Genomic DNA, 18,640 nt, shown 5'->3' on the forward strand with positions numbered 1-18,640 from the left:
TCTTTGCTTTTTTTTTTCTTTCTCTTTTACTTCCCTTTCTCTTGAACATGTCTGCTTTTTTCTTTCATTCTCTTTTACATACCTCTTTGCTTTTTTTATTCTTTCTCTTGAACGTACCTCTGCTTTTTTTTTCTTTCTCTTGAACGTATGTCTACTTTTTTTTCATTCTCTTGAACGTACCTCTTTTCTTTTTTTTTCTTTCTCTTGAACGTATGTCTACATTTTTTTTTCATTCTCTTGAACGTACCTCTGCTTTTTTTTTCTTTCTCTTGAACGTACCTCTGCTTTTTTTTCTTTCTCTTGAACGTACCTCTGCTTTTTTTTCTTTCTCTTGAACGTACGTCTTTGCTTTTTTTTTCTTTCTCTTTTACTTCCCTTTCTCTTGAACATATGTCTTTGCTTTTTTTTTTCATTCTCTTTTACATACCTCTGCTTTTTTTATTCTTTCTCTTGAACGTATGTCTACTTTTTTTTCATTCTCTTGAACGTACCTCTTTTCTTTTTTTTTCTTTCTCTTGAACGTATGTCTACATTTTTTTTTCATTCTCTTGAACGTACCTCTGCTTTTTTTTCTTTCTCTTGAACGTACGTCTTTGCTTTTTTTTTCTTTCTCTTTTACTTCCCTTTCTCTTGAACATGTCTGCTTTTTTCTTTCATTCTCTTTTACATACCTCTTTGCTTTTTTTATTCTTTCTCTTGAACGTACCTCTGCTTTTTTTTTCTTTCTCTTGAACGTATGTCTACTTTTTTTTCATTCTCTTGAACGTACCTCTTTTCTTTTTTTTTTCTTTCTCTTGAACGTATGTCTACATTTTTTTTTCATTCTCTTGAACGTACCTCTGCTTTTTTTTTCTTTCTCTTGAACGTACCTCTGCTTTTTTTTCTTTCTCTTGAACGTACCTCTGCTTTTTTTTCTTTCTCTTGAACGTACGTCTTTGCTTTTTTTTTCTTTCTCTTTTACTTCCCTTTCTCTTGAACATATGTCTTTGCTTTTTTTTTCATTCTCTTTTACATACCTCTGCTTTTTTTATTCTTTCTCTTGAACGTATGTCTACTTTTTTTTCATTCTCTTGAACGTACCTCTTTTCTTTTTTTTTCTTTCTCTTGAACGTATGTCTACATTTTTTTTTCATTCTCTTGAACGTACCTCTGCTTTTTTTTCTTTCTCTTGAACGTACGTCTTTGCTTTTTTTTTCTTTCTCTTTTACTTCCCTTTCTCTTGAACATATGTCTTTGCTTTTTTTTTCATTCTCTTTTACATACCTCTTTGCTTTTTTTATTCTTTCTCTTGAACGTACCTCTGCTTTTTTTTTTCTTTCTCTTGAACGTATGTCTACTTTTTTTTCATTCTCTTGAACGTACCTCTTTTCTTTTTTTTTTCTTTCTCTTGAACGTATGTCTACTTTTTTTTTTCATTCTCTTGAACGTACCTCTTTGCTTTTTTTTTCTTTTTCTTGAATGTACCTGTTTTTTTATTCTTTCTCTTGAACGTACCTCTGCTTTTTTTTTCTTTCTCTTGAACGTATGTCTACTTTTTTTTCATTCTCTTGAACGTACCTCTTTTCTTTTTTTTTTCTTTCTCTTGAACGTATGTCTACTTTTTTTTTCATTCTCTTGAACGTACCTCTTTGCTTTTTTTTTCTTTTTCTTGAATGTACCTCTGTTTTTTTTTCTTTCTCTTGAACGTACCTCTGCTTTTTTTTTCTTTCTCTTGAACGTATGTCTACTTTTTTTTTTTCATTCTCTTGAACGTACCTCTTTGCTTTTTTTTTCTTTCTCTTGAACGTATGTCTACTTTTTTTTTTTCATTCTCTTGAACGTACCTCTTTGCTTTTTTTTTCTTTTTCTTGAATGTACCTCTGTTTTTTTTTCTTTCTCTTGAACGTACCTCTGCTTTTTTTTTCTTTCTCTTGAACGTATGTCTACTTTTTTTTTTCATTCTCTTGAACGTACCTCTTTGCTTTTTTTTTCTTTTTCTTGAATGTACCTCTGTTTTTTTTTCATTCTCTTGAACGTACCTCTTTGCTTTTTTTTCTTTCTCTTGAACATACCTGTTTGCTTTTTTTTTCTTTCTCTTGAACGTATGTCTTTACTTTTTTTTTTTTTCCATTCTCTTGAACATACCTCTTTGCTTTTTTTTTTCTTTCTCTTGAACATATGTCTTTACTTTTTTTTTTTTTTTATTCTCTTGAACATACCTCTCTGCTGATGAAGGAGCTCGACAGAGTAACAATGGACCAGAAGAAAATGCCGCAGCTCAGGATGACCTTTCTGTTGAAGCGGTCGCCAAGGTAACCGAAGATGGGAGCTGCCACCATGAAGCTGCAGATGAAGACTGTGAAGGGCAGAAAAGAAAAAAGAGAGAAAATGTCAAACAAATGAGAGAAAGGTGTTAGAACAGATGATGGTGTGATGATGACTGAAGAAATCCTCCATTTTCAGTCATTTATTAACTGGCAGAGTTTCACACCTCTGCCTCCTGGATTTATTTCACATTTAATGAATGTTTATTAGCAATTCACAAAATTCACAGGACATACAGAGAACTGAGATGATGCTATTAATATTTCATAGCTATATTTTTTTTATACTTTTCTTCAGTTTTCTGTTTCTAATAAAATAACCCTCAACTTTAATCTAAGCTTTTATGAACATCTACATGATCAGTGAAATAAATGTAGGAAAATATCTGATTTTCACTGAAAAAAAAAAGAAAAACAAAAAGCTAAGGGTTATTTTCTCCCTTATCAAGGCGTTCGATTGGTCGATAAAAAGTCACACAATGGCCTTTTACAGTTGTTTTACAGTCGTTTTACAGTTGTCTCACAGTTGTTTTACAGTCCTTTTACAGCTGTTTTACAGTCGTTTTACACTTGTCTCACAGTTGTTTTACATTCCTTTAATAGTTGTTTTACAGTCCTTTTACAGTTGTCTCACAGTTGTTTTACATTCCTTTAACAGTTGTTTTACAGTCCTTTTACAGTTGTTTTACAGTCGTTTTACACTTGTCTCACAGTTGTTTTACATTCCTTTAACAGTTGTTTTACAGTCCTTTTACAGTTGTTTTACAGTCCTTTTACAGTTGTTTTACAGTCCTTTTACAGTTGTTTTACAGTCGTTTTACAGTCCTTTTTACAGTTGTTTTACAGTCCTTTTACAGTCCTTTTACAGTTGTTTTACAGTCGTTTTACAGTCCTTTTTACAGTTGTTTTACAGTCCTTTTACAGTCCTTTTTACAGTTGTTTCAGTTGTCCTACAGTTTTACAGTCGCTTTACAGTCATTTCACAGTTGTTTTAGTCCTTTTACTGTTGTTTTACAGTCGTTTTACAGTTGTTTTACAGTCCTTTACTGCTGTTTCACAGTCATTTTATAGTTGTTTTACAGTCGTTTTACAGTCATTTCACAGTTCTTTTAGTCCTTTTACTGTTGTTTTACAGTCGTTTTACAGTTGTTTTACAGTCCTTTACTGCTGTTTCAGTCATTTTATAGTTGTTTTACAGTCATTTTACAGTCATTTCACAGTTGTTTTAGTCCTTTTACTGTTGTTTTACAGTCGTTTTACAGTCCTTTTACTGTTGTTTTACAGTCGTTTTACAGTCCTTTTACTGTCGTTTTACAGTCCTTTGACAGTTGTTTTATAGTCGTTTTACAATCCTTTTACAGTCATTTTACAGTCCTTTTACAGTTGTTTTACAGTCCTTTTACAGTTGTTTTATAGTTGTTTTACAGTCCTTTTACAGTCATTTTACAGTCCTTTTACAGTTGTTTTACAGTCGTTTTACAGTCCCTTTTACAGTTGTTTTACAGTTGCTTTACTGTTGTTTCAGTTGTCCTACAGTTGTTTTACAGTCGTTTTACAGTCCTTTTACTGTTGTTTTACAGTCGTTTTACAGTCATTTCACAGTTGTTTGTCCTTTTACTGTTGTTTTACAGTTGTTTTACAGTCCTTTACTGCTGTTTCACAGTCATTTTATAGTTGTTTTACAGTCGTTTTACAGTCCTTTTACAGTCGTTTTACAGTCATTTCACAGTTGTTTTAGTCCTTTTACTGTTGTTTTACAGTCGTTTTACAGTTGTTTTAGTCCTTTTACTGTTGTTTTACAGTCGTTTTACAGTTGTTTTACAGACCTTTTACTGTTGTTTTACAGTTGTTTTACAGTCATTTTACGGTCCTTTTACAGTCGTTTTACAGTAATTTCACAGTTGTTTTAGTCCTTTTACTGTTGTTTTACAGTCGTTTTACAGTTGTTTTACAGTCCTTTTACTGTTGTTTTACAGCCGTTTTACAGTCCTTTTACGGTCCTTTTACTGTCGTTTTACAGTCATTTCACAGTTGTTGTAGTCCTTTTACTGTTGTTTTACAGTCGTTTTACAGTTGTTTTACAGTCGTTTTACAGTTGTTTTACAGTCCTTTTACAGTTGTTTTACAGTCCTTTTACTGTTGTTTTACAGTCGTTTTACAGTTGTTTTACAGTCGTTTTACAGTTGTTTTACAGTCCTTTTACTGTTGTTTTACAGTCGTTTTACAGTTGTTTTACAGTCGTTTTACAGTTGTTTTACAGTCCTTTTACTGTTGTTTACAGTCGTTTTACAGTTGTTTTACAGTCGTTTTACAGTTGTTTTACAGTCCTTTTACTGTTGTTTTACAGTCGTTTTACAGTTGTTTTACAGTCGTTTTACAGTTGTTTTACAGTCCTTTTACTGTTGTTTTACAGTCGTTTTACAGTTGTTTTAGTCCTTTTACTGTTGTTTACAGTCGTTTTACAGTTGTTTTACAGTTGTTTTACGGTCCTTTTACTGTCGTTTTACAGTCATTTCACAGTTGTTGTAGTCCTTTTACTGTTGTTTACAGTCGTTTTACAGTTGTTTTACAGTTGTTTTAGTCCTTTTACTGTTGTTTTACAGTCGTTTTACAGTTGTTTTACAGTCCTTTTACTGTTGTTTTACAGTCGTTTTACAGTTGTTTTACAGTCATTTTACGGTCCTTTTACTGTCCTTTTACAGTCATTTCACAGTTGTTGTAGTCCTTTTACTGTTGTTTACAGTCGTTTTACAGTTGTTTTACAGTTGTTTTAGTCCTTTTACTGTTGTTTACAGTCGTTTTACAGTTGTTTTACAGTTGTTTTAGTCCTTTTACTGTTGTTTACAGTCGTTTTACAGTTGTTTTACAGTCGTTTTATGGTCCTTTTACTGTTGTTTTACAGTCATTTCACAGTTGTTTTAGTCCTTTTACTGTTGTTTTACAGTCGTTTTACAGTTGTTTTACAGTCCTTTTACTGTTGTTTTACACTCGTTTTACAGTTGTTTTAGTCCTTTTACTGTTGTTTTACAGTCGTTTTACAGTTGTTTTACAGTTGTTTTACAGTCGTTTTACGGTCCTTTTAGTGTCGTTTTACAGTCGTTTTACAGTCATTTCACAGTTGTTTTAGTCCTTTTACTGTTGTTTTACAGTCGTTTTACAGTTGTTTTACAGACCTTTTACTGTTGTTTTACAGTTGTTTTACAGTCGTTTTACGGCCCTTTTAGTGTCGTTTTACAGTCGTTTTACAGTCATTTCACAGTTGTTTTAGTCCTTTTACTGTTGTTTTACAGTCGTTTTACAGTTGTTTTACAGTCCTTTTACTGTTGTTTTACAGTCCTTTTACTGTTGTTTTACAGTCGTTTTACAGTTGTTTTACGGTCGTTTTACGGTCCTTTTACTGTCGTTTTACAGTCATTTCACAGTTGTTTTAGTCCTTTTACTGTTGTTTTACAGTCGTTTTACAGTTGTTTTACAGTCCTTTTACTGTTGTTTTACAGTCGTTTTACAGTTGTTTTACAGTCCTTTTACTGTTGTTTTACAGTCGTTTTACAGTTGTTTTACAGACCTTTTACTGTTGTTTTACAGTTGTTTTACAGTCATTTTACGGTCCTTTTACAGTCGTTTTACAGTAATTTCACAGTTGTTTTAGTCCTTTTACTGTTGTTTTACAGTCGTTTTACTGTTGTTTACAGTCCTTTTACTGTTGTTTTACAGACCTTTTACTGTTGTTTTACAGTCGTTTTACAGTTGTTTTACGGTCGTTTTACGGTCCATTTACTGTCGTTTTACAGTCATTTCACAGTTGTTTTAGTCCTTTTACTGTTGTTTACAGTCATTTCACAGTTGTTTTACAGTCCTTTTACAGTTGTTTTACAGTCGTTTTACTGTTGTTTTACAGTCCTTTTACTGTTGTTTCACAGTCCTTTTACTGTTGTTTCACAGTCCTTTTACTGTTGTTTTACAGTCCTTTTACTGTTGTTTTACAGTCGTTTTACAGTTGTTTTAGGGTCGTTTTACTGTTGTTTTACAGTCCTTTTACTGTTGTTTTACAGTCCTTTTACTGTTGTTTTACAGACCTTTTACTGTTGTTTTACAGTCGTTTTACAGTTGTTTTACGGTCGTTTTACGGTCCTTTTACTGTCGTTTTACAGTCATTTCACAGTTGTTTTAGTCCTTTTACTATTGTTTACAGTCGTTTTACAGTTGTTTTACAGTCGTTTTACAGTTGTTTTACAGTCCTTTTACTGTTGTTTTACAGTCCTTTTACTGTTGTTTTACAGTCGTTTTACAGTTGTTTTACGGTCCTTTTACTGTTGTTTTACAGTCCTTTTACTGTTGTTTTACAGTCGTTTTACAGTTGTTTTACGGTCGTTTTACGGTCCTTTTACTGTCGTTTTACAGTCATTTCAAAGTTGTTTTAGTCCTTTTACTGTTGTTTACAGTCGTTTTACAGTTGTTTTACAGTCGTTTTACTGTTGTTTTACAGTCCTTTTACTGTTGTTTTACAGTCGTTTTACTGTTGTTTTACAGTCCTTTTACTGTTGTTTTACAGTCCTTTTACTGTTGTTTTACAGTCCTTTTACTGTTGTTTTACAGTCGTTTTACAGTCCTTTTACTGTTGTTTTACAGTCCTTTTACTGTTGTTTTACAGTCGTTTTACAGTTGTTTTACGGTCGTTTTACGGTCCTTTTACTGTCGTTTTACAGTCATTTCACAGTTGTTTTAGTCCTTTTACTGTTGTTTTACAGTCGTTTTACAGTTGTTTTACAGTCCTTTTACTGTTGTTTTACAGTCGTTTTACAGTTGTTTTACAGTCCTTTTACTGTTGTTTTACAGTCGTTTTACAGTTGTTTTACAGACCTTTTACTGTTGTTTTACAGTTGTTTTACAGTCATTTTACGGTCCTTTTACAGTCGTTTTACAGTAATTTCACAGTTGTTTTAGTCCTTTTACTGTTGTTTTACAGTCGTTTTACTGTTGTTTTACAGTCCTTTTACTGTTGTTTTACAGACCTTTTACTGTTGTTTTACAGTCGTTTTACAGTTGTTTTACGGTCGTTTTACGGTCCATTTACTGTCGTTTTACAGTCATTTCACAGTTGTTTTAGTCCTTTTACTGTTGTTTACAGTCATTTCACAGTTGTTTTACAGTCCTTTTACAGTTGTTTTACAGTCGTTTTACTGTTGTTTTACAGTCCTTTTACTGTTGTTTCACAGTCCTTTTACTGTTGTTTCACAGTCCTTTTACTGTTGTTTTACAGTCCTTTTACTGTTGTTTTACAGTCGTTTTACAGTTGTTTTAGGGTCGTTTTACTGTTGTTTTACAGTCCTTTTACTGTTGTTTTACAGTCCTTTTACTGTTGTTTTACAGACCTTTTACTGTTGTTTTACAGTCGTTTTACAGTTGTTTTACGGTCGTTTTACGGTCCTTTTACTGTCGTTTTACAGTCATTTCACAGTTGTTTTAGTCCTTTTACTATTGTTTACAGTCGTTTTACAGTTGTTTTACAGTCGTTTTACAGTTGTTTTACAGTCCTTTTACTGTTGTTTTACAGTCCTTTTACTGTTGTTTTACAGTCGTTTTACAGTTGTTTTACGGTCCTTTTACTGTTGTTTTACAGTCCTTTTACTGTTGTTTTACAGTCGTTTTACAGTTGTTTTACGGTCGTTTTACGGTCCTTTTACTGTCGTTTTACAGTCATTTCAAAGTTGTTTTAGTCCTTTTACTGTTGTTTACAGTCGTTTTACAGTTGTTTTACAGTCGTTTTACTGTTGTTTTACAGTCCTTTTACTGTTGTTTTACAGTCGTTTTACTGTTGTTTTACAGTCCTTTTACTGTTGTTTTACAGTCCTTTTACTGTTGTTTTACAGTCCTTTTACTGTTGTTTTACAGTCGTTTTACAGTCCTTTTACTGTTGTTTTACAGTCCTTTTACTGTTGTTTTACAGTCCTTTTACTGTTGTTTTACAGTCGTTTTACTGTTGTTTTACAGTCCTTTTACTGTTGTTTTACAGTTGTTTTACAGTCCTTTTACTGTTGTTTTACAGTCGTTTTACAGTTGTTTTACGGTCGTTTTACGGTCCATTTACTGTCGTTTTACAGTCATTTCACAGTTGTTTTAGTCCTTTTACTGTTGTTTACAGTCGTTTTACAGTTGTTTTACAGTCGTTTTACTGTTGTTTTACAGTCCTTTTACTGTTGTTTTACAGTCGTTTTACTGTTGTTTTACAGTCCTTTTACTGTTGTTTTACAGTCCTTTTACTGTTGTTTTACAGTCGTTTTACTGTTGTTTTACAGTCCTTTTACTGTTGTTTTACAGTCCTTTTACTGTTGTTTTACAGTCCTTTTACTGTTGTTTTACAGTCCTTTTACTGTTGTTTTACAGTCGTTTTACAGTTGTTTTACGGTCGTTTTACGGTCCATTTACTGTTGTTTTACAGTCATTTCACAGTTGTTTTAGTCCTTTTACTGTTGTTTACAGTCGTTTTACAGTTGTTTTACAGTCGTTTTACTGTTGTTTTACAGTCCTTTTACTGTTGTTTTACAGTCGTTTTACTGTTGTTTTACAGTCCTTTTACTGTTGTTTTACAGTCCTTTTACTGTTGTTTTACAGTCGTTTTACTGTTGTTTTACAGTCCTTTTACTGTTGTTTTACAGTCGTTTTACAGTCCTTTTACTGTTGTTTTACAGTCCTTTTACTGTTGTTTTACAGTCCTTTTACTGTTGTTTTACAGTCGTTTTACTGTTGTTTTACAGTCCTTTTACTGTTGTTTTACAGTCGTTTTACAGTTGTTTTACGGTCGTTTTACGGTCCATTTACTGTCGTTTTAGAGTCATTTCACAGTTGTTTTAGTCCTTTTACTGTTGTTTACAGTCGTTTTACAGTTGTTTTACAGTCGTTTTTCAGTCATATATATGTTGGGTCAGAACCGTCCAGATCACAGACTGGGTAAAGGACCCACACACACACACACACACACACACACACACAGGACGCCTGTGTTCACAGACTGGGTAAAGATCTAATGTTCTATCACCAAATGTTCAAACTGTGTTCAAACTGAAATTGTGTTTTCCAGACATTCCAGTTTCAGATCCTGTTCAAATGTTCAGATTCTATTAGTTCACAACTAACATCAGAACAGGATTTGAGTTCAATCCAAAGGAACGAACATTATTGAATAAAAGAGAAAAACAAAAATGAACCTCCAAAATCTGCATTTGAATAAATACCTAAAAGTATGGATACAGTAGTTTCTAATAACGATACAGTACTGTGTAATTAAATATTGCGCTCCACTGCAGAACCGATCTTTTCTTCCAGCCCTGCTACTGTTGTATCTGCTGCTGTTTGGTTCCATTATGCACCTGCTCACCTCAGTTCCATTACTGTATTAACCCATGAAGACCCAGGGCTACTTCTATGGCAGTTCCCAATTGAATTTTTCTCTCTATTTAACCTTTGTTAAATGATTCATCACCAATTATTATAACATTCTCTGCATTTTGCATTTTTTTGTGTAAATCATGTATTTTCCTACATTTAATTCACTGGTCATGTAGATGTTCATAAAAGCTCAGAGTAAATTCAAAGGTTATTTTTGCAAAACAGAAGAAAACTGAAGAAAAAGTGACTTTTTCAACAAAATCTCTCATTAACTGAACATAAACCCACTGTCATTGATCCAACTCAATGGGTTTCTTTCATCTGGAACTGAACTTCTTTAAATTGTGAACCAAACAATATGTGATCTGAGGTTTTGGGGAAATGTTTTGGACCATTTAGTGACTTTTTATCGACCAATCGAACACCTCGATTAGGGAGAAAATGACCCTTAGCTCTTTGTTTTTCATGTTTAGGTCTGTATCTGGGGAAACATGTCCAATATCTTATCTTACATCTTCTAGTGATTTAACAACTGTCACTTTGTAAATAGTAATAAAATAATAACAGTTTAGAGCATGAAAAAGCTGATTAATAAACACCAATATGAAAAACAGTGTTAACCCTATAAAACCGTTTGTATCATATTTTCTACACCAGGTTCTCAGACCTTTAGCTCATCAACACCTTCCTTAAAAACCTGTTGTATATGACCCAGCATGTGTTTTCTGCCCCCTGGTGAATTATCATCATACTACAGCCAGTGGAAAGGCGCTTTTTTGCCCTTTTCAATATGGCTGCTACCGTTAAATCATCCAACACATATTCTATAGGAAAGTCTTTGCTAATTTTACAAAAGTTGCATTAAGAAGAACATTTAATTTATTATTCGGTTGAAAATTAACACATGTTGGAAAATACTGAAATTATGTTGCCATTCAAGGGAAATAAAAAGGCTGTAAAAAGTTCATGCAAAAAAAAAAAAAAAAAAAAAAAGACTTCCTGAAATGTTCTATATTTACAAAATATTACTGGTAAAATTTATTTTTGTATCTAATGTTAATGCGGTGAGCATAAAGCTGCCAAAAATGCCCAATGTTATCCAATATGATACAAAAAATGTATCATAAACAAAATTATATGGCAAAATGTTTTGTTTGGATGATGTTAAAAGGGCTAATAAGCATTTCAGTTCCAACAAATTACAATTTTGTGGCTAGTTTTGAATGGGTCAAGCTTTAAAGGGGTGAACAAATTGTATTAGAAACAGGAAATCTGAGCTGAACATGAAGCTCAAAGTAATAAACGCATAAATAAATAGATCTAGAACCAAACACTGAACCATATCCATATGATTCTATGAGCAGTTTTCATCTGTTTGAGCAGGTGTCTTCCTTCAAAGTCAGTTTTTTGTGTACAAAAGTCTAATTTCATCATCAATGTTGTGTATTTTTTGACTTTTTTCATTTGCTTCGTACCGTCTCCATGTTAGATTTACTACTGTCTGTGCCACATTTCCTTCATTCTCTAATCTAACCTTATCTTCAAATCAAACTCAGTGCTTTGACGCAGTTCAAATCCCTCTATTATGTCCTGATACTTGCACACATTCAGTCCCGTCTTATCCCACACAGCGCTGCATCGGCTGTAAATAATTCCCCACAACTGAACTCGTGTGTGGGTGAAAAGAACACGAGTAAAAAAAAAAAAAAAAAAAGAAAGAAAAAGAACACGAGTGCTTGAAAACGTGTTCCCTAATTGAACTGCTGCTGACTGGACAATAAGCTGCTGTTTGGAAGGCTTTTAGTCTGAGTTTATGAGGAGGACGCTCCCAAACAGGAGGAGAAGGAGGAGGAAGAGGAGGAAGAAGAGGAAGAGGAGGAAAAGGAGGAAGAAGAGGAAGAAGAGGAGGAAGAAGAGGAAGAAGAGGAAAAGGAGGAAGAAGAGGAAGAGGAGGAAGAGGAGGGGGAGGAAGAAGAGGAGGAAAAGGAGGAAGAAGAGGAAGAGGAGGAGGAAGAGGAGGAAGAGGAGGAGGAGGAGGAAGAGGGGGGGGAGGAAGAAGAGGAAGTGGAGGAGGAAGAAGAGGAAGACGAGGAGGAAGAGGAGGAAGAAGAGGAAGAGGAGGAAAAGGAGGAAGAAGAGGAAGAGGAGGAGGAAGAAGAGGAAGAGGAGGAAAAGGAGGAAGAAGAGGAAGAGGAGGAAGAGGAGGGGGAGGAAGAAGAGGAAGAAGAGGAGGAAGAAGAGGAAGAAGAGGAGGAAGAGGAGGAGGAGGAGGAAGAGGGGGGGGAGGAAGAAGAGGAAGTGGAGGAGGAAGAAGAGGAAGACGAGGAGGAAGAGGAGGAAGAAGAGGAAGAGGAGGAAAAGGAGGAAGAAGAGGAAGAGGAGGAGGAAGAAGAGGAAGAGGAGGAAAAGGAGGAAGAAGAGGAAGAGGAGGAAGAGGAGGGGGAGGAAGAAGAGGAAGAAGAGGAGGAAGAAGAGGAAGAAGAGGAAGAGGAGGAAAAGGAGGAAGAAGAGGAAGAGGAGGAGGAAGAGGAGGAAGAGGAGGAGGAGGAGGAAGAGGAGGGGGAGGAAGAAGAGGAAGAAGAGGAAGAGGAGGAGGAAGACGAGGAGGAAGAGGAGGAAGAAGAGGAAGAGGAGGAGGAAGAAGAGGAAGAGGAGGAAAAGGAGGAAGAAGAGGAAGAGGAGGAGGAAGAGGAGGAGGAAGAAGAGGAAGAAGAGGAAGAAGAGGAAGAGGAGGAAAGGAGGAAGAAGAGGAAGAGGAGGAAGAGGAGGGGGAGGAAGAAGAGGAGGAAGAAGAGGAAGAGGAGGAAAAGGAGGAAGAAGAGGAAGAGGAGGAGGAAGAGGAGGGGGAGGAAGAAGAGGAAGACGAGGAGGAAGAAGAGGAAGAGGAGGAAAAGGAGGAAGAAGAGGAAGAGGAGGAGGAAGAGGAGGGGGAGGAAGAAGAGGAAGACGAGGAGGAAGAAGAGGAAGAGGAGGAAAAGGAGGAAGAAGAGGAAGAGGAGGAGGAAGAGGAGGAGGAAGAGGAGGGGGAGGAAGAAGATGAAGAAGAGGAAGAGGAGGAGGAAGAAGAGGAAGAGGAGGAAAAGGAGGAAAAAGAGGAAGAGGAGGAGGAAGAGGAGGAGGAGGAGGAAGGGGGGGAGGAGGGGGAGGAAGAAGAGGAAGAGGAGGAAGAAGAGGAGGAAGACGAGGAGGAAGAGGAAAAGGAGGAAAAGGAGGAAAAGGAGGAGGAGGAGGATGCTCCCAAACAGACTGACTTTTGAATGCAAAGCAGAGCTGTGTCTGTGCACAGAAAAAAAAGAGCAGAGATGGTAGAGTTGACTGCGGGGGGGGGCAACGGAACGAAGGCTCCAGGGTTTGGACACTTCATCAGCATAAACATACAGATAGAAGGATGAAGGAGAGAGGAGGAGGAGGAAGAAGAGGAGGAGGAGGAGGAGGAGGAGGAGGAGGAAGGGGGGGGGGAGGGGGAGGAGGAGGAGGAGGAGGGGGGAGGAAGAGGAGGAGGTGTTCTATAAGCCTTGTTCATGGTGGTGGTCCAGCTGCTGAACCCATCCAACAGTAATCAGAGTAAAACAGTAATCAGAGTAAAACCCAGTGCTATGGGATAAGAATAGTCTGATCTGTGTCAAACTAGTGCCATTAAGTGCAAACACAAGTGGAATTAGAAGAACTTTTATCATCTGAAGCAACAAAAAAACAACAAAAAAAATGACTGGGCTGAGGTTATCAGAGGCAAAAATACAAAACCTGGAAGAAAAAACCTATATTTAACTAAGAAGGGATGGAATGGGTGTGTGTAATTAAAGCTAAAGGAAAAAAGGACTTTTAAAAGCTTTTCCTGCAGATTCTGACTGTGGACAGGTGTGTGGAACACCACTGATGTTCTAATGTTCTAGAATAAAAGCTCCTTTCACCTTATATATGTTTTTTTTATAAATAGTTATTGGATTTTTTTTTTTTTTTTTTTGCCACTTATGGGTAAGGAACCAAATATGGTAACCTCATTCACCTTGATTTTCTACATAACAATAAAACATTTTGAAAAATTTCTCAAAGTAATAAAGTCTTATGTCCTCTAATAACACACTAAGGTTGAAATAGCTCTGAAAGTATTGTTCTGATGTTCTAAAAGACATGTTCCTGTCACCTATACAAAGGTTTTTGGGGTTTGGTTTCAATGTTATATTTGAAATAAATGAACAAACAACCTAAGATGTTTTTTTTTTATTGTATTTTTTCACATATATATACGTCTTAGATTTATTTATTTATTTTTTGCCACTTATGGGTAAGGAACCAAATATGGTAACCTCACTAACCTTGATTTTCTACATAAAAGTACATATTTTTGAAAAATGTCCAATAAAACACTAAGGTTGACATTTTGAATTCCAGAGTATTTGGATGTGAACTATACACAGTTAAATATAATAAGATAAGATACAGAATGTACAATGAAATTCAGGCGCACTGTCAGGATGCAGAGCCATAAATAGGAATAATAACTATAAAAATATAATAAAAACTAAAACATGCATCAGTCACACATCAGCATTCATTCATTTATCCCACAGTAGTACATCACACACACACACACACACACACAAGTACCAAAGTATGCAGCACAATGTATGAAATAATACACATGACAAAAATGCTTATCTGTTTTTCCACATTCATGCAAATATATATTTTTCTCTTCGTAATAGTAGTTTATACCTTTTATATTTTTTATGCTCTTTTTCATTTGTATGCCCTTTTTAAATGACACTTTATTTTGGTTGTTTTAATTTCCTAGTTAAATTTTTCTATTTTCATGCTTAAATTCTTGTGTCGTTCAGTGTGGACGGCGTAGTCAGAGTTTCGTTGTCGGACCCGTTGTGGTCCACACACACTGGTTTTCTGCAGACTTATTAAATTTATTTTCTGATAACCCTCCTAAATCTGTCCCTCCGTCTCCATACATTGCCTCGCTGTTTCACGGATTTTTTTTTTGGTGCAATTTTGCATTCTTTCTTTTTTTTATTACGGTGTATGAACGCACATTGTGTTCTGCGTTCTGATTGGCTAAGGGAGAACCCGTGCATTGTGTTCTGTGTCCTGATTGGCTAAGGGAGAACCCGTGTATTGTGTTCTGCGTTCTGATTGGCTAAGGGAGAACCCGTGTATTGTGTTCTGCGTTCTGATTGGCTAAGGGAGAACCCGTGCATTGTGTTCTGTGTCCTGATTGGCTAAGGGAGAACCCGTGCATTGTGTTCTGTGTCCTGATTGGCTAAGGGAGAACCCGTGCATTGTGTTCTGGGTCCTGATTGGCTAAGGGAGAACCCGTGCATTGTGTTCTGTGTCCTGATTGGCTAAGGGAGAACCCGTGCATTGTGTTCTGTGTCCTGATTGGCTAAGGGAGAACCCGTGCATTGTGTTCTGCGTCCTGACTGGCTAAGGGAGAACCTGTGTATTGTGTTCTGTGTCCTGACTGGCTGAGGGAGAACCCGTGCATTGTGTTCTGTGTCCTGATTGGCTAAGGGAGAACCCGTGTATTGTGTTCTGTGTCCTGATTGGCTAAGGGAGAACCCGTGTATTGTGTTCTGTGTCCTGATTGGCTAAGGGAGAACCCGTGCATTGTGTTCTGTGTCCTGATTGGCTAAGGGAGAACCCGTGCATTGTGTTCTGCGTCCTGACTGGCTAAGGGAGAACCCGTGCATTGTGTTCTGTGTCCTGATTGGCTAAGGGAGAACCCGTGCATTGTGTTCTGCGTCCTGACTGGCTAAGGGAGAACCCGTGCATTGTGTTCTGTGTCCTGACTGGCTAAGGGAGAACCCGTGCATTGTGTTCTGCGTCCTGACTGGCTAAGGGAGAACCCGTGCATTGTGTTCTGCGTCCTGACTGGCTAAGGGACTGTAGACCGTTGTCAGTCCGTCTCCTCCGTGCCGTGTCTCCTGTTCAGGACAGAATGCGTTCTTCTCACTAAATTTACATAAATGTTGGCTCTCTAGCAGTGTGACTCTGAATTGCTGTATGTTTCACAGTTTTCTCCGACAAAACCCACGATGTCGACGAAATGTTCTGCGCCGACAAAGGCACCTGCGGTCGCACCCAAAAGGCAGAGGAAGAGGCTAACTGAAACAGGCCTGAAAACAGGTTTGGATCTTTGGTTTCATTCTATAATACTGTACTTACTTTTTAAAATCTACGAAGGTTTGAACTTTGAGAGTGTTTAAACAAGAGAGAAATGTGAGAAAATGTTACTGCCTGTCTGAGAAAAGTGTCTAAAGTGTGTGCTGAGGGCTTTTACAGCCTGAAAACAGACAGAATAATCATTGTAAAAAATAAAGCGGACTACTTTGTGGATTTCGCCTATTGCGGGTTATTTTTAGAACTTAACCCCCGCGATAAACGAGGGAACGCTGTACCTTCTTTATCTTTCCCTCTGCATTACTGCATATATTACCTACACCCCCCCCCGGCATGGGGGCGGTCTGCTGCCCTGTGTCCTGTAGATAAGACCAGGGTGAGGTCTGCATCGCCCCCTCCAGCTGCTGCACGTGGACTTAAAGCCACCGCAGGTTTCACCCTTCTAACCCCCCCCCTATCATTAGATCATTACTCGGCCTCTTTACTTCTTTACTGTCATTAACCGGACCACACAACGCCAAGTATCCATGTCTCATTTTGTAATTTTTGCGATGAGTTGATAAAGTGCTCCGTTTTCCAGGCTCATTATCACCTCTTAGCAGCGCCAGCGCTAGGGAACACAGGCAGAGCTGTTAATGAAGCTCAAACAACCGACGAAAACCAGCGAATATGCAGGATATTACAGACGGAGGGTAAAACCAGCTTATATATTACAGACGGAGGGTAAAACCAGCTTATATATTACAGACGGAGGGTAAAACCAGCTTATATATTACAGACGGAGGGTAAAACCAGCTTATATATTACAGACAGAGGGTAAAACCAGCTTATATATTACAGACAGAGGGTAAAACCAGCTTATATATTACAGACAGAGGGTAAAACCAGCTAATATATTACAGACAGAGGGTAAAACCAGCTTATATATTACAGACAGAGGGTAAAACCAGCTTATATATTACAGACGGAGGGTAAAACCAGCTTATATATTACAGACAGAGGGTAAAACCAGCTTATATATTACAGACGGAGGGTAAAAACCAGCTTATATATTACAGACAGAGGGTAAAACCAGCTTATATATTACAGACGGAGGGTAAAACCAGCTTATATATTACAGACAGAGGGTAAAACCAGCTTATATATTACAGACGGAGGGTAAAACCAGCTTATATATTACAGACGGAGGGTAAAACCAGCTTATATATTACAGACAGAAGGTAAAACCAGCTAATATATTACAGACGGAGGGTAAAACCAGCTTATATATTACAGACAGAAGGTAAAACCAGCTAATATATTACAGACGGAGGGTAAAACCAGCTTATATATTACAGACAGAAGGTAAAACCAGCTAATATATTACAGACGGAGGGTAAAACCAGCTTATATATTACAGACGGAGGGTAAAACCAGCTTATATATTACAGACAGAAGGTAAAACCAGCTAATATATTACAGACGGAGGGTAAAACCAGCTTATATATTACAGACGGAGGGTAAAACCAGCTTATATATTACAGACAGAAGGTAAAACCAGCTAATATATTACAGACGGAGGGTAAAACCAGCTTATATATTACAGACAGAGGGTAAAACCAGCTTATATATTACAGACGGAGGGTAAAACCAGCTAATATATTACAGACAGAGGGTAAAACCAGCTAATATATTACAGACGGAGGGTAAAACCAGCTTATATATTACAGACGGAGGGTAAAACCAGCTTATATATTACAGACAGAGGGTAAAACCAGCTAATATATTACAGACGGAGGGTAAAACCAGCTTATATATTACAGACGGAGGGTAAAACCAGCTTATATATTACAGACAGAGGGTAAAACCAGCTTATATATTACAGACGGAGGGTAAAACCAGCTTATATATTACAGACGGAGGGTAAAACCAGCTTATATATTACAGACAGAGGGTAAAACCAGCTAATATATTACAGACGGAGGGTAAAACCAGCTTATATATTACAGACAGAGGGTAAAACCAGCTTATATATTACAGACAGAGGGTAAAACCAGCTTATATATTACAGACGGAGGGTAAAACCAGCTTATATATTACAGACGGAGGGTAAAACCAGCTAATATATTACAGACAGAGGGTAAAACCAGCTTATATATTACAGACAGAGGGTAAAACCAGCTAATATATTACAGACGGAGGGTAAAACCAGCTTATATATTACAGACAGAGGGTAAAACCAGCTAATATATTACAGACAGGGTAAAACCAGCTAATATATTACAGACGGAGGGTAAAACCAGCTTATATATTACAGACAGAGGGTAAAACCAGCTAATATATTACAGACGGAGGGTAAAACCAGCTAATATATTACAGACAGAGGGTAAAACCAGCTAATATATTACAGACAGGGTAAAACCAGCTAATATATTACAGACGGAGGGTAAAACCAGCTTATATATTACAGACAGAGGGTAAAACCAGCTAATATATTACAGACGGAGGGTAAAACCAGCTAATATATTACAGACAGAGGGTAAAACCAGCTAATATATTACAGACAGAGGGTCAAACCAGCTTATATATTACAGACAGAGGGTAAAACCAGCTTATATATTACAGACAGAGGGTAAAACCAGCTAATATATTACAGACGGAGGGTAAAACCATCTTATATATTACAGACAGAGGGTAAAACCATCTTATATATTACAGACGGAGGGTCAAACCAGCTAATATATTACAGACAGAGGGTAAAACCAGCTTATATATTACAGACGGAGGGTAAAACCAGCTTATATATTACAGACGGAGGGTAAAACCAGCTTATATATTACAGA

The 18,640-nt window shown here is 36.7% G+C and overlaps 1 protein-coding gene across 4 annotated transcripts in view; it reads right to left on the reverse strand.

The window, feature by feature from the left end:
* spns2 (SPNS lysolipid transporter 2, sphingosine-1-phosphate) overlaps nucleotides 1-18,640 on the reverse strand; it is a 267,467-nt gene that overhangs the window by 126,627 nt on the left and 122,200 nt on the right. For all 4 annotated transcript variants that reach the window (XM_030129915.1, XM_030129913.1, XM_030129916.1 and 1 more), the window contains exon 3: nucleotides 2,199-2,335. In XM_030129915.1, coding sequence (XP_029985775.1) covers nucleotides 2,199-2,335 — 137 coding nt within the window. The remainder of the gene's footprint in view (nucleotides 1-2,198; nucleotides 2,336-18,640) is intronic.

The sequence above is a fragment of the Sphaeramia orbicularis genome, unplaced genomic scaffold, assembly GCF_902148855.1.
Source record: "Sphaeramia orbicularis unplaced genomic scaffold, fSphaOr1.1, whole genome shotgun sequence".
Taxonomy (NCBI): domain Eukaryota; kingdom Metazoa; phylum Chordata; class Actinopteri; order Kurtiformes; family Apogonidae; genus Sphaeramia; species Sphaeramia orbicularis.